Source organism: Microtus oregoni, unplaced genomic scaffold, assembly GCF_018167655.1.
Source record: "Microtus oregoni isolate MIOR12 unplaced genomic scaffold, Mior012 000024F_ref0000369, whole genome shotgun sequence".
NCBI classification, from domain to species: Eukaryota; Metazoa; Chordata; class Mammalia; order Rodentia; family Cricetidae; genus Microtus; species Microtus oregoni.
Genome location: NW_024543083.1, coordinates 20,568,945 through 20,596,738, shown reverse-complemented (window position 1 = coordinate 20,596,738; position 27,794 = coordinate 20,568,945). Strand labels below are relative to the sequence as shown.

The window sequence follows — 27,794 nt, the reverse complement described above, 5'->3', positions numbered from 1 at the left end:
GGATGACCACCAAGACCAGCAGCAGCAGTGGAGGTGGAGCCAGCTGGAGCCTGGAGGACAAGCTGTGTGTGCTGCAGTGAGCAGAGCAGGAGAAGAGACCCAAGCTTTGCTCAGGAGCTTGCTGAGTGGATCCCAGACATTGGACATTAAGCTATTTGTACTTTTGGAGTTCGATTTTGCTTTGTTCAGATTGAAAATGGTGTGGTCTGATTCTCTCTTGAAGAAAACATTATTTTTTTGTTTTATAGGAGCCCATAGTTGAGAGTTTGAATTTTTAAAGAGATTTTAGGATTTAAAAGAGAATGAATTTTAAAGTGTTTGAAACTGCAAAGACTGTGGAACCCTTGAAGCTTGTAAAATGTTTTATATTGTGATATTGATGCTTATGTGTGATCTTGGGGACCAACAAGAAAGGAAAGGTTATGACTTAGCAGTGATATGTTCGTTTGTCAAGTTGACAAGGATTAGTTCTCCCGCATGTTTTGTGTCATCAACTTGGCACAAGCTTGAGTCATCTGAAAGGAGGGAACTTTAACTGAGAAAATGCTTTTATAAGATCCAGCTGTGGGGCATTTTCTTAATTAGTGATTGTTGGGGAAGGGCCCAGCCCACTGTAGGTGGTGTCATCCCTGAGCTGGTGGCCTGGGGTTCTATAAGAAAGCAAACTAAACAAGCCATGAAGAGCAAGCCAGTAAGTAGCACCCCTCCGTGGCCTCATTAGCTCCTGCCTCCAGGCTCCTGCCTGTTTGAGATCGTGTTCTGACTTCTTTTAAATCATGAACTAAGATATAGAAGTCTATGCCGAATGAGCCTTTTCCTCCTCACCTTGTTTTTGGTCATGGTATTTCATCCCAGACACAGAAACCCTAACTAATACCGTGGGAAACCCTGACTAGCACAACCGGTTCATGCGGTTTTGTTTGTTTTTCGCTCACCATGGAGGCTCGGAATTCTGGGCCTGGAGAGAGGTTCAGTTGATAAATTCCCTTCCTTACAAACACAACAATTAGAGTTTGACCCCCGGAACCTATGTAAAAAGCTATGTGTGTTCACAGACTCTGTAACCAGTGAGCTTGGGACATGGAGATGGGAGGATACCCGGGGAACCCTGGCCAGCCAGTTTAGTCTACTGGTAAACCTCAGGATAGAGAGCAACTCTGTCTCAAACATGCATGATGGCTAGCACGTGGGGAATGACACTTGAGATTGTCCCCTGGCTTCCACAGGCATGCATATACACTTGAGTGTGTCTGTACACACGTGTAAGCATGTACACACATACACGGGAGCGGGGAAGGACTGAGTTCTGCTGACTGCCTTAAAGAATGGGAAACTCACTGTGTGATGGTGGCACACATCTTTAATCCCAGCATTTGGGAGGCAGAATCAGGCAGATCTCTGAGTCTGAGGACAGCCAGGGCTTCATAGAGAAACCGTGTCTCAAAAAACAAAACAATAACACAAGGGAAACTCCTCTAAGCGCTTTTAAAAACCCATCTGCACACTCTTCGATTTTACCCGGGGAATAATTTTGTTAAGCTTCTGTGTTGTGAACTAGTCTTTTATATACTGTGAAGATGTGTCACTCAGATGGGTTTAACAAAAAGCTGAACGACCAATAGCTAGGCAAGATTTACAGGGCAGAGAGCATGCTGGGAAGAAGAAGATGGAGATCATGCTAGAGGATGCGGAGCAGCGACAATGGCATTATAAAGTAAAGGTAACCAAATCACAAAAAAGACCATAGATTAAGAGATATGGGTTAATTTAAGTTCTAAGAGGTAGCTAGAAACAAGCCTAAGCTACCGACTGAGCTTTCCTAATTAATACATTTCAGCATCCTCACCGGGGAGCCCATGGTCCCAACAAAAAGTCCGACTACACTTCTGAGCTATAAAACTATACAAAAATATCATTATGGTGCTCTAATGCTAGACATTTTCAGCAAAAATCTTATCGAATACGTGAAAATCCAGGAGAAAAGAGGCAAAGTATACTTCAAAACCAGAAAAAGAAAATCATGATGAAGAAAAGAATGTTGACACATTTGTTTGTACAAATCACGTCCAACGACAGCAAGCATTTCATTACCAAAGCAGGAAGACAGTTTATAACCCTCTGGAGTCAAACCAACAGCTAATTGAAAGGATGTCAGGTACTCCAGTTACACAGCAATGTTCCCGTGGCAACAGCAAGCCCCGGAGAGCAAAGAATGACTGCCAACCGAGCGTAAGACTTGTAATGTCTACAGTTGGCTTTCTGATGAAAAGGCAAGTTAATTTCTATTCTTACGTTTTCTTGTTTTGCTGAATTTAATGCCTTTACCATCACAGTGGAGTAAAAAGTCAAAAGAGTCACTGAGTCCCTGTTCTCTCAAGGGAGTGATTTCTCTTTTGCAGTATGACCCTCAGTGAGCCCACCCCATCCTAGACACCCCGATTCTCTCCAGTGCATGCAACCAATGGCAAACCTACCTGTTGGAGCTGTGCTGTTGGCTACCCTGACTTCTCAGTTCTGAAACTCTTGATTACTCCCATTATGGGGTTACCCTTGCTTCTGTTTGCGTTAATTGAGGACGCTCATGATTTCAAATAATTGAGGCTCCTTCATGGATAGTATGTTCTCTATTCTCAGGGTAAGTGGAACGGATGTAGGTAGAAAGGATCCCTTGGTAAGGATTAGGACTGAGGGTCTGAGGGTTGGGGGAGGGGTGTAACTATATCTAGAGTCCTTGCTTTTTAAGTCCCAGAGGAGTAGGGTGTTAGGAGATGCGTCTTCTTTATATGACAGAAAGTGGCTTCCATGAAATCCTAACAATATGGCCACCTAAACAAGACTGGGAAGCCAACATGGATGGGGGTACTTCACAAGGCCCCACCCCTAGATGAAGAGCTATGGTAAATGAATGGAGGCTGATAAACAGAGACTCAGTGCTTCCTCGGGGAGGAATACCCCAGTAGGTTGTCCAATCCCCTATGGTCAGCAATAAATGTACATATATCAATACTGAATTGACTCAGCAGGATACACACTACACATACACACACACACATGAATCTCTCTCTCTGTATGTATGTATACATACAACACACTATTTAAGGGGTTAGAGGCACAGAAGGAGTAGAGGAAAAGATGTAAATGATATAAATAAAATATTATACATAAACTTCTGAAAAAATAATTAAAATGCATGGAAATAGAATGGATTTAGGGAAAGTAAAATAAAAATATTATATTCTATAAAACCGTTAAACTATAATTCCTTTCAGAACCACAGGAGAAGCCTATGAAATATGCAGGCTGTCTAAAATGATGGGAGAACATTTCCAAATGGAAAGCAAAGTGTTCTAGAGGTAAGAACCTCGTGGGCTTCCCATGGAGACCCATACAGAGGGCTCTCATCAGACTTAGTGGCTGGAACACTCAAGGAAAAGGAAGAGGAGGAGGAAGAGGAGATAAGGGTAGGGGAGGAGGGCAATTCTGGGTAAGCTTGAAGGGAAAATGGCGTGGATGAATATAACCCCATGTCACTGCATACATATATCAAATTCTCAGTCTAAATGAAAACATACTAAGAATCTGGGTGGCTAGATTGCTTTCTGTTTTCCTTTCTTTTCTCTTCAACTTTTCTGCCTTCAAAAAGCTATTGTTCCTTAGAGAAGATTTGGTTCTGATCAGTCCTCAGTATAATACTCTGAGTGGTGAGCTTTTGAGGACTGTTCGCGTCTGTCTCATTCTTCACTGGAGGGTTCTCAAACTCAAGGCTAAAATATTCTGATGACTGACAAGTGGGTCTCTGGATACCACACACACACACACACACACACACACACACACATAGCACTTTGCAGATTTACTGTGGTGTTAAATTCCATCAAAAAGATGTTTGTGGGATTTCAGAGATCACGTTATTACCCAGCTTAAAGAGATCTGCAATGTCTATGTCCTGAGTTCAGCAACACAGCTCATTCCGGTCTCATTGCTGTTGTCTCTGCCCAGGTCCCAGATACCATTGCTTCTCTAATTGCATTGTTGTTCCCTGTCCTCTAATCTGGCTGAATTTTTGAAGTCTATAATTTTTTTTCTCATGTAAAGGGTAGAAATTGTTCTGGAGTAAGCCACGTTAAATATCTGTTTTATTTCAAAGCTGCAAGCCCATTACTCACTGACTTATCAGTGGGGGCTTATATCACAGCTGTGGACTCCCCCTCTTCTGCTGGAAGAACAGGAGGTTGTTGTGTCTCATCTGGGGCTGAGTGCAAGAAGACAGTGCTGTCTGAGTCATTCCTCCAGGCCTCAGGCCTCTGGTTTTGTCATGTCACCGACCGTCTTCACACTGTTTTCCCACCGTGTGTGTGTGTGTGTGCCCAAATCTCCCCCCTTTCAAATACTTACTTAAGTTCTGAGCAGTGCCTGCAGAGACTCACACACTGAGCAGTGCCTGCAGAGACTCACACACTGAGCAGAGCCTGCAGAGACTCACACACTGAGCAGTGCCTGCAGAGACTCACACACTGAGCAGTGCCTGCGGAGACTCACACACTGAGCAGTGCCTGCAGAGACTCACACACTGAGCAGACCCCAGACTCACACACTGAGCAGTGCCTGCGGAGACTCACACACTGAGCAGTGCCTGCAGAGACTCACACACTGAGCAGAGCCTGCGGAGACTCACACACTGAGCAGAGCCTGCGGAGACTCACACACTGAGCAGTGCCTGCGGAGACTCACACACTGAGCAGAGCCCAGACTCACACACTGAGCAGAGCCCAGACTCACACACTGAGCAGTGCCTGCAGTGACTCACACACTGAGCAGAGCCTGCGGAGACTCACACACTGAGCAGAGCCTGCGGAGACTCACACACTGAGCAGAGCCTGCAGAGACTCACACACTGAGCAGAGCCCAGACTCACACACTGAGCAGAGCCTGCGGAGACTCACACACTGAGCAGAGCCCAGACTCACACACTGAGCAGTGCCTGCGGAGACTCACACACTGAGCAGTGCCTGCAGAGACTCACACACTGAGCAGAGCCTGCGGAGACTCACACACTGAGCAGAGCCTGCGGAGACTCACACACTGAGCAGTGCCTGCGGAGACTCACACACCGAAGCCCTAACGTGTCATGTCTCCCAGTGTGACTATCTGTGAAGCTGTCTTTCTGTTGGGACACTGAGTGTTCTGCTGCTGTCTCACCTATGCTGAACTCACGCCCCTTTCTGTGTTTGATTTTTGTAAGGTTCTCCTTAGTTCAGGGATGTATACACCCCCCCACACACACATACACACACACACATACACACACACACACATACACCCCCACACACACACATACACACACACATACACACACACACACATACACACAAACACACATACACCCCCCCACACACACACATACACACACACATACACACACACACATACACACAAACACACATACACCCCCCCCACACACACATACACACACACACACATACACACACACACATACACACACACATACACACACACATACACACACACACAGTTGTTTGTTTTGTCGGGCTGAAATTTTAACTCAAGGTCTAAAATTTAAAACTAATTTTAAAACCAGCATTTCCTCCTTTATTTACCTAGATTCTGTGTGAAATGTAGCCATTTAAGCTGCAGGCATATAAAAATCATACAGTCGTCATCATTTTTTCATTTATGCCCCAGCAGTGCTTGAACATGCATGGGTAGCCCGTTTATGGCGGTTCATCAATGGGAATGATATATTAGAATTTAATAAAAGCGTTAGTTATATGTTGTTATAATTATTATTTTATATGAGCGTTACAATGCATAGAACAATGTCAGTTAGAGTCAGAGCCATATTTAGAACACACATAAGAAGATTTGCCTGTCTTTTGATGACAAGACTCTAGCTATGTGCTCGTGCGTGTGCGTGTGTGTGTGTCCAAGGGAGGGGGAAATGGGAGCAAGAGCCATCAAGTGCTCAAGAGACAGAGGGTGAGATCTGAAAAATCTCGCTCTCCATCTGGCTGGCAGAGCGAGACATCTGACCACAGCTTTTCCAGGAACAGAGAGCTAGACAGTCTTGGTCTTTATTTAACCAAATTAAGGAAAAAAGAAAGAAAAAGAAAAGACAGAAAGGGGGGGAGAGGTCCATGCTACAGAGTACTTGTAGCATCCATCTTTGCTGTGATGTGTGGTGTGAGGAGCCAGAGGGGTGTTTGTGAGTGGTACCAACCCTGCAAGGGAGAGGTGGGAGCCATGGGCTTCCAGTTCTGTGAGCTCGTCAAACAACAGAGACATTTCTCATGGGCTAATGCCAGGGTAGCTGACTGGCAGTTCCTGTTCCACTTACAACATGAGCGCTGGACCAATAACTGTTAACTATTTGCTTTTGCAGTAATAGACTTGAAAAAGCTATAACAGACTAGAGAAGGAGTTTTCAACTTTTTCCATCTGTGATCCCTCTTCATTCTAGACATTTGAAGATTATGAACTATTGATAATAGTTGATAATAGTCATAAAGAAATTTGTTTTATGATTCTTCTTTAGCAAACACTGAATTTTGCTAGTCATAAAAGATGAAAACCAGTGGGCATGCTAGTGAGATGGGTGTGCTTACTTATTTTTGAATCTTTAGTGAATGTTTCATGCTGCAGGATGCAGCGTCTTCAACATTTTCCAGAGCTGATCAATATTTTGATTTAACAGTCGCAATGCTGAAAATGTCACTTTGCATAAATCTTTGGTACAAAGAAACAGAGCCACGTTTGAGACCATTTCAGAAATGGATGGAAATCCTGTCCTAATCTGAAGTCGAAACTCTTTTGGCTAGTTTTATGAAACTGAAGCCAGTAACTCAAACAGCGATTTGTGCGATCAAGTGTTCTGAAACAAGGCAACCCTAAATATACCTAACTTAGAGGTTTGTATGTTGAGAAACGATGGCAGAAAATAGTTATTCTTTCCTTTCTGTAACTAAACCATCCTGGCCCCATAAGAGCAGAAAACGTCATACAATAAGGACACCAAAATTAACAGTATAAGGCAGTCACTGATGTGAGTCTGGGCTTTCGGCAGCTTTTGTTGACACTACTCAGTGGAGGGTGTGCACCTACTGGGTGATCACTGACATTACAACAGGACTCTGGGGAGCCCTGACAGAAACACCGAGAATTCACTTCACATTTTGAATTATTTTGGGGTGATTGCAGTCGGAAACCTTTTATTCTTGCTGATTTTTCATGATCCCGAATTCAGCAATGTACCCCATAGTTTAAGAAGCCTGAGGAGGCCAGACTTGTTCTGATGGTGGTTGAGCCTATAATGGTGGGGAGAAGAGCTGTGGTCAAGCAAGTTCAGTTTGCATCAGCAACAGAGCAGGGGTTGACCCTTCATAAAGACATCTCGAGTGCAGGTGAAACAGGAAGTTCGGCCAAGGGATTGCCGTCCTACTGCTCTGGTCGACCTGGCTTTGCTAAATTTTCTTACCTAATCTGAAATTCCACATATTCGACACTCCAGCTCAACAGAGCTAGCTCCTTCTATAGTCCCCTCATGAGTGCACATGGATCCAGAAACAGACTGTTAGTTCCTTGACTAGTTCAAAGACAGTTGAGTTGTGATGTCAGGAAAGCCTCCTAAAGGGTACCAGCTAGTGTTCTCCATGCATGCCCCTGCATTGCTCCGAATGCAGCCTTGATGACCAAAACAGTGAGTTCTAAAACCTGTGATTCAGCTTGGATCCCTCCTGGGACTATCTCAACACCAGTCCCCAGCCGTGCTCCAGGCTCAACTTCCTCAGCTCTCCTGGTCCATGCCAGTTAACATCTCCTCTTAGATCCTGCAAGCTGTAGCATGTGAAACAGAAGGTTTGCTGGAGATGTGTCAGAATTTCCCCGAAGCTGTAGAGAACAGCAGGTTTGTGGAGGGTAGCACCCTGCCACCCACAAACCCCGAATGATGGGAGTGTGCCCACAAGCTCTTTCAGGCTCTCTGTCAGCACCCAGGATGGATCTCAGGCCATGCTCCCCACTCTTCACCCAGACAAGTGGGAAATCCCCAGCGTCTTCAGCAAGTCAGTCGTTTCCCTGTGACCCTAGGACAGGACTGGGGTGTGTGTGTCTGTCTGAGGGGGAATCTTCTGTCTGAGTATTCATAGTGTTCATTCCGTGGGCTTAGTGACATTCACTGATTGTACAGAAAAAAGGGAGACTTACAGTCAGGATGTATTTCCATAGCCTCTGGAGAATCTAGACATACTAAATTCTGTTCCCCATGACAGGAACCCTTGCCAGAGGCAGACGCTTGATGGTAGAGAACAAAAGCAACTGGGGGTAGGAAGGATCTGAACTTGGGGTACAGAAAACCTGCAAACACCAGGTTCTACAGGAATGAGTTCGAACTGAAGGAAGGTGCTCTTTCTCACATGCTGCACATGTAATTCTGTGGCCTGTTATCTTTTCTCCGTATTTTATTCTGGCAGAACTAATCTCTTTAAATTTGTCTCTTGAATTCAAGGATCATAAAATTACTGAGATTTATTTATTTTTTTGCCTGCTATAAATAACTGGACTTTCCTTCACCCCACTCCACCCAAAGAATTGAATTTGGAAAAAAAATACTTGAACATACGTACATACAGTTTAAATGTGGAAATAGAAAGTGGCTGAGACATCGATATGAAAATATATGGAAAGCCTGTTTCTCTACTACAATACTGTGATGAGAACACGTTTAAAAATATTTTTAAAGACTCCACTTCTTTCTAATCTTGATCACGTGTGTGTGTGTGTGAGGGAGAGACAGAGGCAGAGAGAGATGGAGAGACAGAGACAGAAAGACACACACGCGCGCACACACACACAGAGGGAGGGGGAGAAGGAGAGACGGGGAGGGAGGGAGAGAGAGAGAGAGAGAGAGAGAGAGAGAGAGAGAGAGAGAGAGAGAGAGAGAGAGAGAGAATGAATTGCCTTTTCCTGTGTCAGATTTCAGATGTCCTGCAGTAGCGCGTACCCGCCGCGAGGCTGCGCCATCCACCGCCTCAGCTAATCCACCCAGCAAGGCTGGAACAAAGCATCCTACGGTGTTTTCCCCAGAGGCAGAAACATAACCCTATCCTTGTCACAGCTAAAAGAATGGGATGCAGAATTTACACGGAATTCTCAAAATATGTTTTATCTTCGTTGTCAGTAACCCCCAACGGACCAACTTCTACTTTTGTTCTTGCGAATTTGGAGCAGCAAATGACATCAGGCCTACTTTATCCATCAATCAAAGGGTAATTTCCCATGTTTGTTACCATGGCACCCACAGCTGTGGCACACTCTACCGTTTCTGTCTCCTTAATCTCAGCTCCCTATTACCGGTAAGCAATCGAGGATTGCTCTGGGAGCCCTGGGCCCGTGAGGGAGGCCTGAGAGGGAAATACCATAGTTACTACGGAGGAGACTGGGTGGTGAGACCTTGGTCACCGCCCCTGCCCTGCAGACGGAGACCCTCACAGGGCAGCATGTGATGGGGGCCTGCGCGGAACTAACCGCGAGGGACCGCGACTCAACCACCCCGGCATTGACTGACAGTCTGCCCTGACAACACCCGGAACTTCTCCTAATTACCTCTCAAACGCTCCTCCTGCCGTGTCACTTCTGTTCCTCAGTGGAAAAACCAAGAGGCATCTCAGTTCGTCACCCCCCTTTCTCCGAAGCAGAATTAAGCTCAGGCAGAAGTCCTTTTTGCCAACTAGATCTGTGGGCAGAACACGTGGGGGCGGTGAGCTCGGCTCCCGAGTCAGATGCTCTAGCACCGTGGACAGTTTGCTCCACTCTTTAATTGGTCTCGGGCTTAATAAGGGTCAGGTCATTCTACTGATGATCACAACACTACCTCTGAGAGCTAACGTTCAGGATATGGTTAAGTTTTGTAAGGAAGATGCCCCAGGGCAGGGGACAAGGCTCAGGCAGCCAGACATGTTTCAGGTTCTGCTTTGATCCCCAGTGCTTTGGAAATCAGGCACTGAGTTCCTGTTACTTAAGTACTTGGGAGATGGAGGTAGCAGGATTGGGCATTTGAGATCAGTAACCCTCAGTTACAGAAGAAGCTAGAGTTAGCCTGGGCTCCAAGAAACAAAGGAAGCAATGGGCTGAAATGTTGAATTTAATTCTAAATTAATTCAGTAATGAATTGAACTTCTTGGATGCTTTGAGAAAATTTGTGATTTGAAACTACCAAGATTTTGCCAGCCCTGGGCCTGAGCTATACCGTGTTTGTGGTTAAAGGAGTCAGAAGCGTCCACCTGTGTCTAAGGGAACTAATGGGCCCCACTGAAGTCTGGGTTACCCCTAAACAGAACCGGCCCCTCTGCAGCACCCAGCAGAAACCACATGTGGTTCTCAGTGTTATGTTCACCTGAGAGAAGCGACAGCAAACCACTCTCACTAAATCTGTGGAACCCAAAGAAAATCCAGCATTCCTTTGCCCCTTTCATTTTTCTTTTCATTTTTCTCATTCTTTTTAGTTATTTGAAAAATTTGCTAACATATTCTGATCACATCAGCTCCCTCTACTAGCTCCACCCAAATATTTCTCCTCCTACCCACTCTGCCTTGGCCTCTCTCTCTCTCTCTCTCTCTCTCTCTCTCTCTCTCTTTCCCAATCTAGTCTGTTTCTGTTGCCCATAGATTCTCTGGTGTATAGTTTCCCTCTGGAGTATGGTCGACTAACCAGGGGACACTCTCTAAAGAAAACTGGTCCTCCCTCTCCTAGCAGCGATCAACCACCAATAGTCACTCACCCAGACAAGGACTTCAGGTCCACCTCCCCCCAGCATGCTCTACTTTTGCTTGGTTTGAGCGTGACGCTTCTTGTGCACGATGTGACAAAAATTGAGCTACTATGTACAGCTTCTGTCCTCTGTCCCCTCACCTCCAACCCACTCTTTCCCTAGACTCTTGTGCTGACTCTGGTTCTCAAGATCCTTCCGCCTCTTCCGCTGTCATCCCAAGCCCTGGGAGGAGGGGATGTGATGTGGATGCCACATTTAGGGCTGAGGTCTCCCTGGTCTCTTGTTCTCTGCGCCTCCACCAGTTGTTAGCCACTATCTACTGCAAGTGAGTTTCTCTGGGGAGGGCGGAGAGGCACATGAATGTGTGGCTCTGTGGATCACTCATTCGGACTCGAATACATGCCTGTTTATCAGAGTGAGAGCACTAGGTTCTTCCAGGGCCTATGATCTGTCTAGTCTCAGGCTCTTAGATTAATAACAGTGCCAGCTTTGAGCATTATCTTGTGAATGGATCTTAGAGCAGTGCCTCGCTACCTTCCTAATGCTGCAACCTCTTAATGCAGTTCCTCATACTGTGCTGGCCCCAAACCATGATGTTGTTTCCGCTGCTACTTCATAACTGTGATGTTGCTACTGTTATGAATCGTAATGTAAATATCTAATGTGTGACCCCCCCCCAAAGGGGTCACAACCCATAGATTGTGAACCATTGACTTAGACTCTTTCAAAACTTAATGATAAATGACCTTATTCACTTGATGTGGGAGGTCCTTCTGTCTATATGTTGCTTTTATTGGTTAATGAATAAAGCTTCTTTGGCCTATGGCAGGGCAGAATATAGCCAGGCTGGAAGATAAAAGTTACATAATAAGAAGCCTGAACTAATAGATCAAACATTGTTGGAATTAATATAGCTTCCATGTGATTATTTGGGTCAGGGCGGCTGGGAAACAAACAAGCACCCCCGTTCACATACACCACTTTGTTTTCACAAGTCATAATGAAGGAGCAACCGTCCTGACTTAGATGGCGGGTTTTTGTTGTTATTTTGTGTTATTTTATAGACTGTTAAGTGCTTGCTGTGGGCTCTGTGCTGTATGTGTGTCTGTGTGCCTACCGTGAGAAGCCAACCAGGCTGCCTTGGCTTACCAGTAGCCACAGTAAAGAGGTTACACCTGACTTTTCTTTTGAGCCCACTCCCTCCTAACTTTACAAGAGCTTTTATTCACGACACAGAGAGGAGTATGGCTGGTTCACATGCACTCCAAGGTGTGTGGGGGTCTGTGTGGCTCTTCAACAAGAAACTTAGGAAGCATTTACACAGCAGTTGGGCAGAGAGCACTGAGCTCCATCCAGCAGGCCCCCGCTCTTCCAGAAGCAAGTCTGGCCTGGGTGCTGTGAGCTTCAGCAGAGGTCTGCCCGGCTGTCTTGATTTTCCAGAAGTGGAGTCTGGTTTTGGTCATACCTGGAACTCTACTCATTTGGTCAGGAGGCAAGGAAGATCATACATGTGTTAGTATAAGGTCTTGCAGCGACTCTGCAACCTCAGATGGGATGACAAGTGCCAGTGATCAGCCTGGACACAGAGTTTCTGTCAAAGCCTTGTTCCACCCCGGAAGAGAGCCATGATTCTTTCTGTTGTATGAACTCACAGGATTTCAGTGCTGTGTCTGGGAAGCTAACTGTAGCATTCTGAGCTCGGTGATGTAAGGTCCCAAGGCTGACAGAAAGCAAACAGCAGAGAGGCCTCTGAGCGCTCAGTGCCACACAACTCCAAAGGCCTCCAAGGAGCCGGCATTCTTCTAGGCCAATGACAGAATTCTCTGTTACCTTTCCTTAGAGATGTCATTACAGCTACAAACCAGAAGACTTTACAAAACCCCTAACAACCTAAAAGGCAAGCTGTACACAAGACCTTTTGGTGCAGAAGAAACCTGTGATTGCCTTTGCATCCCAATAGCTTGAAAGTGTCCAGAGCAAAGAATGCTACACACGTGAATAGAGACGGGAGATGATAGGTCAACACATGAACCCCGAACCTTCTCTGGGCTTTCGTCTTCACGAGCATCTGGTGGGATCTGCTGAGCAGACCAGGGGAGGATTGCATGATGTGAGGGAAGGAGCTAAGGTACCACTCTCTTTTTTACCTGTTACTGCCAAGCTTGTACACTTCCTTATCCACATCCTCTCAGCATGTGCAGAGGCCTGGGCTGGGGACCGTTATTGCCAGGTTGTATGATGGGACACACACACACTTCTGTCACCCAGGGAAGGCTCTCAGGGCACTGACTCTGTCTTGGTGGTTTGTTACACTGGACAGAGGCGACCTGGGAACCACCTGATATGTTGTCATAATGAGCATATCGACTTGTCATTGTTTGATTTTATTTATTTTTAGATGTATTTATGTTATGCTATGTATATTAGTGGTTTGCCTACATGTATGTCTGTATGCTGTATTCATGACTGATGCCTGTAGATGTCAGAAGGGGCGTTAGATCCCCTGGCACTGGAGTTACAGTGGGTTGTGATCCACTGTGGGGTTGTTGGGAAGCAACCCCAGGTCTTCTGCAAGAACAAGTGCTCTTAACCTCTCAGCCTTCTCTCCAGCCTCTTATTTTTTATTATATTTGTTTATTTTAAAATTAATTTTGTGTGTGCCTACATGTATGATCAGAGGACAACGTGAAGGGGTGGACTCTCTCCTTCTGCTGTCTTGGCCCCAGGGACTGAGTTCCAGGTAGTCAGGACAAGCAGCAGGTACCTGCCTGCACACACCTATCTTTCTCGTTCTTCCACTGTTCAGGGGAATGTTTGAAAGCTCAAATACAAAGAGAACGTTCTGGTTTCCCCAGACTATTTTTATGTTCAAAACTCAAACATTAAGCAGGAGATAAATCAAGACAAATAGTTTAGAAAATTGGGCCATCCCTCCTCTTCTGAGAGTACATAAGGAACTCAGGGGGGACCGTGTTCTAGTAAGGGCGTTGTTCTCATCACCAAGCTGTTGCAGGTGGAGACAGCTCTGAGCGTTGACCTTGGATTCCATGTCCGCCTCAACTACATAATGCTCATGGGTTTCTAGAGACACGTGCTGGTGTTGACATCCTGCCCGGTCTGAGGTTTTCTTTTTTCTTTTCCAAAAGAAGTAGAAATATATAATGCAGAAAATACAGAGATCACCTGCCTGGGGCTCTTACATACCAATATGCACACATGTGACCCAGATTGACATTTCTTTTTGTTCTCAATACCGATTAAGATATGGTGACAGACTTCATCACACACACACACACACGCACACAGGAACCATGTAAGTATGTTCCCCCTGCAGCTATCCTCATGGGACCTTCACAGAGAGTCACAGCTGGAGGGTTGATGTGTGGTGGAGAGGTTGACCCTGTTTAGGTCAGTTTGGGAAGTTTTTCTGTTCTTCTAGAAGAGAGGCCATGTAAAAACACGTTTGTGCGGGCTCCAGGTTATGTGAGCCAAAGGAAGCCACAGATGGATGGAGACCAAAGCAAGCCCGGGCCCCAGCCGTACCTGTGCAGATGAAGCTGGAGAGGCCTCCGTAGATGACTTCGTCATTGTCGGGCAATATGAACGGACACCTGGTCTGCACCTCCAAACAATATTGCTTGCATGGAATTGTCTTTCTGCAGTTAAACTGTGTGACTTCAAAATACTGGGAGCAGAGCCAGGCTTTGTAGACAATCTGAAAAGAAAGGAGAGAAGAATCAGCGTTGTGGAGGGAATGCTACCGCTGCGTCTCTTGTTAGGGAAAGGCTCGACTGGGAGAGTATGCTTGTTTTCACACAGGTCAGGAGACAGCTCAGAGGGCGCGTGGTTTATGCACTGGCCGTCTTGACGAGGGAATAACGCTATGAGTATCTGCAGTGAGAGCTAACGGTATTGGACACAGTCCCACAAGAGTGAAAAGTATTTAATTGGAAGCACCCTGGATTTGAGCAGAAGTTAACATTTTCAGGATTCAGTGGTATATGAAGTAAAGACGCAATAAGCCCCCTGTTCTCTCTGCTAACTCACTGCCTTGAGCCGAGAAATCCAGTGGCTTCCCCACCTCTCCCACGTCTCATACCTCGCTTGGACACTAGATGGCGCTAAGGGCTTTACAAGGACGACCCGCAGGGAATGCAGACGCTTGTGAGCTGGTTACAGCCTGCTTTCCCCAACGCACAGAGCGACAACAAAAATATGGGTATTTGCGTTGGTGACTCACATAAACGCACCAAAAAACCTCACCCAAAGCGAAAACACTCAGCACAGATCAGACGTAATATGCTCCACTTGTTTAGAGGACAGAGGGTCCCTTCACCAGGGCCTGACCTTTTACCCAGTGTGATCTATGTTTGCTAAGTATTTACGTCATTTACTAACATGTGGCTTCATTGATCTCTTTCTGTGTGGTGGCTACTGGAGGGAGTACACATCTGAAAATTCACTTTATTTTTTCTGCCATGAACTAAATCTAAATTTAAATGAAGCAGCATAGATCAGTGAAATCCGTCCCGTTCCCCCTCCCCTCCCCCCCCCCCCAGGTCTTTAACAACAGTGGAAGATTCTGTTTGTTTCCAGGGGGTAAATAACACTATTAAGGTAACGTTTCGTGTATTATATTCTACCTTGAAAAATGGATAGTTTAGCATTAACTGTATATCAATGTGTCTGCGTGTCAAATTTTGGCCTGTATACGTCTGCTCTTTACCCACAGACAACAGCGTGGCATAGCCTCTCATCCATCCTTTCCCTTGGCGTTGCCTGTCTGAGCCAGACACACGTTTATTCTGCCTTGAACTTATTTCCAGTTCAGATTTTTGTTTTTGCTTAAAGGAGCCAGTGAGCGAGCAACAGGAGCAGCTTTTCTCACCATCAGACTGAAGGGTGCAGACAGAGGAGCGCCACTTCCGACAGTGAGCTAGCCTCACCCGTGGCCAGCTTCCATGCTCTTCAGGGCTGTGAGGGACCTGAATGTTTGGATACGCCACAGACAACTCCCACTGGAGAAAGGGCATTTCGGTACCGAAATCAGTCAGAGGAAACCGTGTGAACAAAACAAAACAGCGAGGACAGAGAAGAAATATTTTAGCGTCACTTGAGAGATTAAGGCAGAGGAACAGTTTTTATATAATGAAGGAATTATCTTTTCCCCGTGCAGACATGTTTGTGATAAAGGAGGCAACACAGGCACGGAGGACATTTGCTAGAATCTTCCAGCATCAACCGGGAAAGATGTGCTCAGGAGAGAAGGCAATTCCGTACTCTTGCAAAAAAAAAAAAAATGACTTGAAAAATTATAAACAGAACATGCTGGAAAGAATCTGGAGAGTGTACTGGGAAGAGTGGACTCAGGCCTGGGAATACACCACTAAGTGAATTGTATAACGGACGGGTGCCTGTAACTGTCCCTGCTCTCCCAGGGAGCTGCTGTGTGCTGACCATGTGCCCGTGACAATATGCCTATAGCATGGTTAATACAAACCCAGAGACAGAAATTGGGGTTCAACCTGAAGGTCAGAAAAGCAAAACAACCAGCCACTGGCTCTTACCTCTCTACCTCAGTCCAAAATGACAATCCTACCTCCAGGAATCTCAGAATGTGACTGTGTCTGAGAGCTGTCTCCTCCCGTCTTTATATTCATCTTCAGTGCTGGGCTTAAAGGCATGCACCACTACCACCTGGTTTCTATGGAGAACTAGTGTGGCTCCTGGGATTAAAGGTGTGTGCCGCCACTGGCTGGTCTGTAAGGCTGACCAGTGAAGCTGTTTTATGTTCTGAACTTCAGGCAAGCTTTATTTATTAAAATGCAAATGAAATATCACTACAAACACCTTTACTTATGTATTCACCCTCTTTAATGTGGGGTCAAAGTGGCAAGGTATTCTGAGAGGGGCAATGAGGCACGTACATCTAGGAATAACCAATTAAAAAAAGGACTTCTCCTTGTCATAAAAAATAATACAAATCAAATTTATGTGGGCAATGGAAGATGTATCAGGCAGATTGCTAATTCCGTGCAAAGCAGTGACGATCAGCTTCTGTGAGCTGATGGAGGGAAGAGCATTCTGTGATAGAGAGAGACCTGGGTCTGGCAAAGGGATCAGAATAGGGAGAAGAGTGACTGCAGCAGAGAGGAGCAGAGTAGGCCAGAGTGTGCTGGGGACGGTGAGGTGAAAGCCCTTGACCGGTGGTGGTCGGGCATTTTCCATATGCACACCATGCAAATTCCCTCACTCCACACATGTAAACCAAGCTCAGAGAAATCACACCATCTGGACACAACCCCACAGCAGATACAACAGCCAGGGGGGGGGGGTGTTTGATGGTCTTACCCCAAGCCCCACTCCACACATGAAAACCCAATCACAGTCTACACCACGGTCATGTGAAGGTCAACATCAGGTCATGTTACTCCATGACTGGCGTTTGGGGGCCGCACCTCTTCCAAGCGGGAATGGATGGTGTAGCCCTGAGATCCTTGGTAGTCCAGAGTTCAGACCTGCCTGTGCTTTATATTCAAGGCCAACCCAGACGACTTAGTGTGACTCTATCTCTAAAACACAAACAAAGGAACAAAAATGAAAACGGGCCAGGGATGTGAGGCCATGCTAAAGGTCTTACTTAGTTGTGTGAGGACCTGTTACAAAAAAAAAGCAATCAGAAGAAAAGGAGAAAGAAAAGGAAAAGGAAGGAGAGAAAAAGAAGAAACATGCCTCCTCTAGGGTGAGCCTTGGATGTGGAAGTATGTTCCGCACATCTACCGTTGTTCCGCAATATCCTTCTGCCAGGGGCACACACAGCCACCCCCCACAGTGAAAGACGTAAAGTACGGCAGAGGCTCACAACATTTATGAGTTTCTGACACAAGCTTCAAACTTTATGAATTGCTGACGTGAATAATGATTTAGCTAATGAGGAAGGAGCCAGAGATGTACCTGGAATTGTCTATTACCCAAATTAACAACCGCCTCCAATTAAGAAGTGTATCTGTCTAGCTCTGACTCTCTAGTGCGCTTGCTCAGTCCCTCTCTCTCTCTCTCTCTCCCTCTCTCTCTCTCTCTCTTTCTCTCTCTCTCTCTCTTCCACTCTCTCCCTCACCCAGTTACTCCATTACCCAGATGCAGAGTCAATTGTAGACATTTTCAACAGACTTTGCTGAACATTTTTAGTATGCCTTTCTACACATTTATGTGTTTTAGAATATTTTCCTTACATAAACACGAATCAGTAAAATACCCAGAAGACTTACGAGTGTGTTCATTGTAAGACAGGGTAAAACACACCGGCTTCCCAAGTTGGCGGGAGACTAACTGCAGTGTGTTGGTCGGGCGTTTATGAGACGCCTGGCTCGGCTGAACTGGGATTCTAGTGTCTTACGCTATGAGATAAATCATGTAAATTCTCAGTTCTGTTGCATAAACACGTAAGATGGAGAGCTTGCTTAAATTATAGAAGACGGTTTTAATGAGTTTTATCTAAATGACCATATGAAACAATCCTGCCTCCTCCCTACTCCTTCTTCCCACCCCCACCTCCAAAGACAAGAACCATGTCTGCTGACTCACTGATGGAGTTGTACAGGGACAGTGGGTGAGGCTCACCCTCTTTCTGAATGAATGACTCAGTGAATGAATGAAACCAGGTCTGTCCTGATGAAGTTGCATGCAAAGGGGTCACGACTTACGCGGGCTAAGTTTGGCCTTCCTATTCTAGGCAGGGAGATCCACTCTTTCTGGCCAGTCTTAGCCTTGTCCTATTTTAATCCGGAAACGGATGGGCTCTGTGTCCTTTGTTGCCCCGCTTTTCAAGGCAACCGAATTAGGCTAAGCAGCAGAGCTCTGGATGAAGTGTGAGGCTGTTGCCTTGCTCAGTGATGACAGTCGTTCACACTGCTCCCCTGTGCCCACAGGTGTGACTCAGCAATTTCTATAACCACCCCCATCGCGCACACGTGACCACAAGTACACATATTCAGATAGTGTTCCGGATTCAGTAAAATACAGTTAATAACTCATTCAGTGTGTCTTAAGTGCTCCATCCACTTTGGGTCACAAAAGGAAGGGGCCACATTCCTGTATTTCTTCATAAATGGTGAAATTCAGAAAACATATGTTTTCAGCAGCTTAAACCCCACAACTGCCCAGAAAATCAGGAAAAAAAATCAGATAGGCATTTTAGGTAAAATGGAAGAGAAATTAAGTTATACAAATTAAGATGGATGATTAAGTTGAAAGACAGGACTTCGGAATTCTCCCTAGAATATTTCTGACAATGGGTCTTGGCTGGTTATTTCTTGTTTTCCATTCCCCCTTTCCAATCTCATTCCTGGGAAGTTGGTAAGACATAGACATTTCCTGTTCTCTGAGGGCACAGGACGAGGAGAAAAGGGAGGGTGGTGTTCTTCAGAGCTAATGCAGAAAGAGACACCTCTGGTCTTGGACTTGTACTGTAAGCATGCTGAGATGCAGCCCCAGGAAGGCAGGCAGCTCTGCTTCTCCTGTAGAAGCAGAAAATGAAACATTTCTAATGCTCTCTTCTGTCTTATCCAAAACCAGATACCCATCAGATAGGCATTTTAACAACAAAAACAACAAAATGTACTGTTGAAGAACCATTATCACCACCGTGGCATAATTATTGACAACTCTGACAGATGGGAACTGTCGTCCTTGCAAACAAGGGTCCTGGAAAACTGCAACAGGAAGCTTTGGAGCTAGGGATTCCAGACGCTTCAGAGATGAAATGTGCTCCTTCAGAAGGACAAGGCTATACCCAGTTTCAGTCTCAGAGTAAATCCCCACACAAAGTGCGCCAGACACTGAAATACAACGCCGTTAAATCCAGAAAGGACTTCCACAGCTTGTACAACTTACACCAGAAAATCTGGACAGTTAGCTCTAAGAATCATCTGCTTGCAAAATGAATATTCATACCCACGATAAAGCAGGTCACTGCACAGACGAAGAACGCTCTCAGTTTTGCCTATCAGATGTGTGTTTGCAGCCCAAATTGTTTCAGCTGACCCAGAACCTGACAAACATGTCTATACAGTGTGCGAAAATGTAAAACTCGCCATTTGGCCTTGCGTTGTACGTTTTGCTTCTCTGTCAGAGTTTTTTTAAATAAGCGCATTAATAAATTCTATTCTATTACAAATAATATCAAGAGTAACTGTAAACCGGGCACAGATAAAGATCTGTGTCACAGTGCTGACAGTGGTGGGAATTGTTTTAAAATTACAGATCTGAAATGAAAAATGGGCTGACGATCAAAGGAAACTGTAGCAAGTGGGGATTATCCCCATGTAAACAAGGTAACATTCCTAACCAAGGAGGTAATTTTCCTCAAGTTTCTTTACAAAAAAGGATTAAAAAAAATGGACAGAATAAGCAAACGTTGATTTCATATTGAGATAAGCAAATTTCAGCAACATATAAACTCAAGTATTAATCAACTGGTAGGGAAGGGGCATTCTAGAACAAAACTGAAATATATATTATTTTTATTTAATGATTTTTAAGATCATATCCCCTTATAAACCAGGCTAGCCTTGATCTCTCAATCCTTCCTCAGTCTCCTAGGTATTAAAACTACAGATGTGTGTCAATACTCCTGGCTTTGGGATAGATTTTAAGATACCTATTTAAATTCTAAATAAAATTTAATCTTCTTACTTCTAAAGATACTGTGAACGCAATTCAAAAATCTACCTTTTCCTTGAACTCTGAATGTGACCCACCTGGATATGACATATTGTCGTTCTCTCTCTCTCTCTCTCTCTCTCTCTCTCCACCTCCTCTCTCCCCTCCCTCATTTCTCTCTGCACATTTGGACAGATTCTCTTCCCATTGTCTTATTGCAAAGCCCCTTCTGCCTGTTTTCCTCACACATGAGCTGAAGCAGCAAACAAACAAAACTCACTGCGTGATGCACGCATGAACACTTCCATTTCTCTGTCGAGGGGGATGCTCTCCTGGGTCACTGGCCTGTCAGTCAAACAATCGACAGCAGTGATGGCCTGGAGTTTCTGCTGACATGCTGACTAAGCAGCAGAGCATCAGACTGTAGGTGTCACAAGCGGGGAGCTGCTGCAGAGATCCCGAGTGGGAGAGCATGCACGTGACCTTACAATGGGGAGGAATCGGTACTTGTGAAAACTCAGCTTGGTTATATCGCTGTGACTTTAAGAACCTTGTTTTTATTTCAAATCATCCTGAGTCAGAAAAATCTTTTGTATTTTCCAATGTGAGCAAAACAATTGCTAGGTATCTGTTAGCATGTGTAGCATGAGAGACCATACAAAACTGAGAAGCCAGAATTCAATTTCCTGGCCAGACATACAGTCTAAAGACATCTGTCACTATTGGACGCTGAAATTGTAAAAATGTGCCTTCCCAAGTAACACACAAAACATTACATCCACCCAACATTATGCGTTTCATGTGGGGCATACGTGATGCGGACTGTATGTGGGCATTCCTGTGACATGTTGTTTCTGATTGATTGTGGCAAAATAGGTGAAAAAACAGAATGGGCTACTCAACAACATTAGAAAAACATAGGAAGCTCTTTAAGGTCACTGTTGACACTTCTGTTTTAGTTGGAGCTCAGATCCCTCTCCCTCTCCTTCCTTCCCACAGAGCTGGGATACTGGGTATTTTCAATTAATTGCAGCTCAAATGTAATATTTTTCTCAGTTTCTCTTTCACAAAAGATAACAAAGCCATCTTGGTTATGCAAGTGGTACCGATGCCCTTCAGACTTGCTATGATTGGTTGAGTCTTGCACCACCACTGACCCCTGTTCTTTTTTGATAATGGGAATGTGGAACCATATTTTCAGCCTGCCAGCTATTTTGTTTATAATGTTTTCAGACTTCTATGGAGCCTTCCATGACCTATGTGCCTTGATCTTCATGTAGCTATGAGTGGGTTTGAATGCCGCAAGCTGCCGGCACTTAAGGAACAATGTGTGTGAGTCCTACAGAGCATGCCTGGAAAAACCATGCTTGTAGAAGTGATTGTAACAACACAGTGATGATCTCCTGTGATTTTAGATCATCTGAGCGAAGTATCTTGATAATATCAGTGTTATAATTTCAGACACATGTTTTTCTGAAACATCACGTCTTCAACTCCGGGCGGTGCAGGACTGGTGATTTTCTTGTCTTGATACACAATGAAGTAGGCACTTTGAAAAGTTACCACCATTCACCCCAGGGCAGGCTACTTCCTATATGGTTAGACTGACAGCAAAATGGAAAAGAAAGCATGCTGAAGAGACAGCTCCTTCAAGTAAGGAAGCCCCAGCACTTACCACCCAAATAGGTCACAGGAGCCATCTACATTCCTGCAAAAGTTTAACAAGATTCTGCTGATGTTATGTGTTGGCAAAGCCCCATATATCAAAGTAGAAGCTCTTCTTTGTGTGTGGTACTTCACAGTATAACTAATGAAATCAGTCCTCTTGATTAACTTATTCATTTCAGCAACGTATATGGAGTCTATGCCATGAAAAGAATATAAGTTAGGTATGTCAGCTAATAGATTGCCACCACCTATTGATTATAGCTGAATATAAGTCTATCAGTAAATTGAGAAAAACTGTAACTGTGCAGGTTGGTCTCAACAAGGGGTAGCGGCAGCAACTACCTAATACAACCTATTTGGAAAACAAACTAAAAACATACTAAAAGGAGTATTTGAGTCTGCGGTTATGTATGTGGTTCCAACCATTTCTCAGAGATGACCTCCTCTAGCTCAGCGGCACGAGACTGCCAAACATCTCTGTGTGTCAGAGGTAGAAAGCTTAGGTTTTAAGGAGGTAGGGGAGTAAGAGAGAGGAAGGAAGACAAAAGGAAGTCTTGCTACACAGCAGACAGAGCCTGGGGAGCTCCATGCTAAGCTTTTCTCATGCCATGGTCCATGAAGTGTGCTCTCTGGTCAAAAACATTCCTTCAGAAGCAAGCTGAAGGGACTGGTGAGGATGCTAAGTTGGTGATGCCCCTGCTTGCATACCAAGCCCGCGCCACCCGATTCCAGATATTAAGGTCGACCCTGAAAACTGATTATCTTCTCTGGCTTCATAGAAGCCATATTTCCGGATGGTTGTGTAGAATTCCCTATTATTGCTTTGCCTTGGGCTTCCAGTAGAATATTATCGGAACCAGAAAGGGCTCAGATAAAAATAGAAGCCATGCTGTAGACATGCACACATCAAGAATTTTGTAATTATAACAGGCCTAAGTGAGCCTGTTTATTCTGAGTTTCATTTAAGACATTTAAGTGAGGGAATACCTTGTCTGCTGATGTAAAATCAACACCAGTCGTGATGACGGGAGAGGGAGGCCCACACCTAGGGAGAAGCGCTCTGGGGAAGGCACTGTCTCCTGAGCCCTGCAGAGTTTTCACGATGTCGGTCGGTCGGTGATGAGAGAGAATTCTAGAACCCGTCTCACCCTGGGGGAGGCGCAGCACCTGCGGTATAATTAGGTACTCAAGATCTGTGTATCCTTTAAAGTGCTCTGTACAACTGCTATTGTGCATCGGGGGACGCCTTTGGCTCAGCTGCTAACCTTTTCAGAGCGGAGTTCAAGAGTGCGAGCGAGGTGTCCACCGGCGGTGCCAAGTGGATAAGGGATATGAAGAAGAGCTTGTTTACCAAGAGAAGGTTGCACGCCGTGCCCACGGCCCAGTCATCGGCTCATCCCCGGTGCTAAATCAATTCCCCTCTCCACACCCCGGCTCAGAGCAGGGGCCATTAAGAAGCTGGCTAAGTGCTTAATTAGGTTCTGAAGGAGGTTTCTCCATTAACATTAATTAAGGTCTCTCTGGGTACAAGAAAGCTCATCCACCAGGTAGGGTTTCTGGGTTCATGTCTCTGCCCATTGCTGTCTCTGCAAAACTATGGCTTTTTTGTTTTTGTTTTTTGCCTAGATTCCAAAGGAAGCTTCCAACGCCTGCAAAGATCAAGGATAAAGGAACTCCTTGCTCCTGAATCAAATTCTTGGCAAATGGCCACAAAGCTGTCCTTCCTCATCTCGGTTTGCCCTTGAGAAGAAATGATGGAGCTGTTGAGAAACAATGTGTTGGCTGCCGCCAAATGCTGCAGGTGCCTCTTTTGGGGGCACCGCCGTCTATGCTCATACATGCACTTCTGAGTATATTAATCTTATTAAATGAAATCAAATGGCATTCCTGATATTCAACCCTTTTGACTAAAAAAAAAAATGGAAAGTTCATATGATTCAATATAACTCAATATAATTCAAGAAATTCTTATTTTTAAATGAAAAATTAAAATGTAATCTCCTTAGAAAATATGAGGAGTGTTTTTTTCCTTGCTCCTTCTTTCTGCAGGCCCTCAAACTCTAAAAGCAACTCTACATGCACAGGAGTAAGACATGTAATATAAGTTCACCCATTTTATCTCTGTGAACCTGTCAGAGCAAAATGTGCAAGTCTTTTGTGTATGGGAACACACGGTGATTCTGACATTGTGTTTGCCCATATGCATCTTCGTCATCTTTTATGACTTTCAACATATGTAAAGCAGTAGCATTATGTAGAAAAATTACAAAATTCAAGATAATAAATATTTATTGCTTCTCGAGAAAAACTGGCGAGGGAGGAATACAAAGAAGATATGACCAAGAAAATAGGGAGAGTACAGAAGGAAGAAACACAGAGAGAGGGAGAGAGGGAGAGGGAAGAGAGAGCAAACCTGAAGTCTCCCTGCACTTCCTAATGCAGACACCGGGAGTGCAGCAATCGCTGTGGAGAACCAGACCCAAAGCCTCATAGGGAAGCTCGGAGAGCATTGATTTTTGACAAAAAAGTTGACGATGTAAGTTTTATAAATGATTTTTCTTTGTTGGGGCAAATAGGGAGAATGGAAGAAAGAACACATGGTCTAAAAAACTGCCTGCCTGCTAGACAAGACACATGTATCTTTCAATAAAAAGCTACACGTTCCTCAGTTCTTACCACATTTGAGTCATCCCCAATTTCCTTTTATTGTTATTTTTTAAAATTACACGGGAAACGTACTGCAAAGCCAAGCAGCCACCAGGTGGTGGCACTGTTAAGGATTCACGTAAATGACGCTGTCTCCCCTGTCCTCCAAGCCCCCACTAGACTCCCTTTGCTGTGATAAATGAGAAAATTTGAAGTTGCTTTATTATCGGACTAGAACTAATAAGACATGGCTCAACATGGGAAATGCCACTAGACCAAGCCATGCTCCATGTGATTTAGCTCCTGCGTCTTGTCTCTAAGTCCACACCTGGTGTTCACTGAGGCCCCTTCCCAAGGCTTCTGACTGCAATAAGTAAAAGGCAAGAAATCTAGCTCTGCTCCCCTAGAAGAAGGCTTGATTTTTTTCTGGGATTTTGAGGATCAGGTTAGTGTATTTGAAACTAAGAACCTGAAGACATGATGTCCCAGGGTGGAACCTGAAAGGTCCAGATGGTCCTCAGGACCTGTGAGATCCCACCCCAGGGATGGCTGGGCAGCATCCTCACCAGCTTCCGTCGGGTTTTACCTCACGAAACAGTCTAAGACTTTTAAGTACTTCTAAATTTTCATTTTCTAATAGACGTCGGGATAGCTGGATGTCACAGAAATGTGTTAAAACTATTAGAAAAGTTAGGTCCTCTCACGATAAACAAACCCCAATTAAGCCTAAATTTAAACTCTTAGAAAGTCTGGGGAGTATGGACACCTTACCTGCGTGTCAGTCCCCACAAGTCAGAGCAATTTCCCCCTCTGCAGTCACTATGACGTAAGCATCGGGAAACAAAGCCAAGGTAAGAAAGGGCAAGCCGCTTGGCTCACTCCTGCCACGGGTCCTGGCACGGCATTGGCTTTAGAGCACTTGGGCCAGGCAGCTCAAAGCCAGGGACATATGGAGCTAATCTGTGAGGCTGCGAGGAACGCTTGTTTCTGGGAGCTGCAAGCCCAGTCCCCAGAGCCTGTCTTGGAGGACACAGAAAGTCCAAGATATCTCAAACACGAAGAGCAGGGGAGTAAAAACGTGGTCCTGGAGGGTTTTGCTGGTTCTAAGCTTCTAGGTTCTTTCACCCAGAACAACCTTGTCTCCTTATAAATCCTCACACCAGATCCTTTAGTATGTACGCATGGAATTTATTTGATTTTTTATTTTTAGACAGGGTTTCTCTGTATACTGGTTGTCCTGGAACTCACTGAGATCCACTTAGTTTCTGCACAGTTCCTTTTTTTTTTTTTTTTTAACACAGTTGACCTTCTTAACTTTATTTTTTTTAACTACTTTATCTCCTTTTATTCTTGTTTCTTTTTTTTTTTATTGAGAAAAGGAAAAAAAAAGTTTCCCCCTCCTCCCAGCCTCCCATTTCCCTCCCTCTCCTCCCACCCTTCTCCCCTTCCCCCCACTCCTCTCCTCCTCCCTCTCCAGTCCAAAGAGCAGTCAGGGTTCCCTGCCCTGTGGAAAGTCCAAGGTCCTCCCCCCTCCGTCCATGTCTAGGAAGGTGAACATCCAATCTGGCTAGGCTCCCACAAAGCCAGAACATGAAGTAGGATGAAAACCCCATGCCATTGTCCTTGGCTTCTCATCAGCCCTCATTGTTCGCCATGTTCAGAGTCCGGTTTTATCCCATGCTTTTTCAGTCATAGTCCAGCTGGCCTTGGTGAGCTCCCAATAGATCAGCCCCACTGTCTCAGTGGGTGGGTGCACCCCTCGTGGTCCTGACTTCTTTGCTCATCTTTTCCCTCTTTCTGCTCTTCATTGGGACCTTGGGAGCTCAGTCCAGTGCTCCAGTGTGGCTAAAAGACACTTAAGGTCATGCTCAACCTCCTTAGCAATCAGGGAAATGCAAATCAAAACAACTTTGAGATATCATCTTACACCTGTCAGAATGGCTAAAATAAAAAACACCAATGATAGCCTTTGCTGGAGAGGCTGTGGAGGAAGGGGTACACTCATCCATTGCTGGTGGGAATGCAATCTTGTGCAACCACTTTGGAAATCAGTGTTTCGGTTTCTCAGGAAATTCGGTATCAACCTACCCCTGGACCCAGCCATACCACTCTTGGGAATATACCAAAGAGATGCCCGATCATATGACAAAAGCATTTGTTCAACTATGTTCATAGCAGTATTATTTGTAATAGCCAGATCCTGGAAACAACCTAGATGTCCTTCAAAGGAAGAATGGATGAAGAAAGTGTGGAATATATACACAGTAGAGTACTACTCAGCGGTAAAAAAAAATGACCTCTCGAATTTTGCATGCAAATGGATGGAAATAGAAAACACTATCCTGAGTGAGGTAACCCAGACCCAAAAAGATGAACATGGGATGTACTCACTCATAATTGGTTTCTAGCCATAAATAAGGGTCACGGAGTCTACAATTGGTGAACCTAAAGAAGCTAAATAAGAAGAACCTTCATCTGGTGATGGATGGAGATAGAGACAGAGACGCACAGTTCCTTTTTTTGTTAGCTTCGAAAGGAAACTGTATATTTTGATCCAAGCATTTAGGAATCAGCAGAAAGCAAGTACAATAGTTAAATTGACAGGGAATTACTTTTATTCTGATTTTTGAACGAGGACCCCAGGAAGAGCAGTGCTATTTCCTGGGCCATCATTTCTCTAGCATGAAGATTACACAAGCCAACAAGAATATGGGAACCCAGAAACAGAAGAAGGTAGAGCATGCCGTGGGCAACAGAGCCCAGACAAGACTCTGCCACATGCTTTAGCCCGCATTTTACTTGTGGACAGCAACATAAGACTGTAAATGGGAAGGAACGGAATTTGAGATTTGCTATATGAGCTACGAACTAATTACTTCAATAAAAAGTACGTAGGTATCGCATTCTACAGAGTGGGCCCACTGATTCCCAGTCTTTTAATCTCCACAAAATCTTGAGTCAAATACTTTTCGGGTACCAAAATAGAACTCTGAGGTGGAAACACCCTCACAGATCATTACCGCTAAGATTTGGGGG

At 44.9% G+C, this 27,794-nt stretch overlaps 1 protein-coding gene across 2 annotated transcripts in view; it reads right to left on the bottom strand.

The window, feature by feature from the left end:
• The window catches only part of Nalf1 (NALCN channel auxiliary factor 1), a 458,551-nt gene that overhangs the window by 14,548 nt on the left and 416,209 nt on the right, over nt 1-27,794 (bottom strand). For both annotated transcript variants that reach the window (XM_041673781.1, XM_041673780.1), the window contains exon 2: nt 14,328-14,499. In XM_041673781.1, coding sequence (XP_041529715.1) covers nt 14,328-14,499 — 172 coding nt within the window. The remainder of the gene's footprint in view (nt 1-14,327; nt 14,500-27,794) is intronic.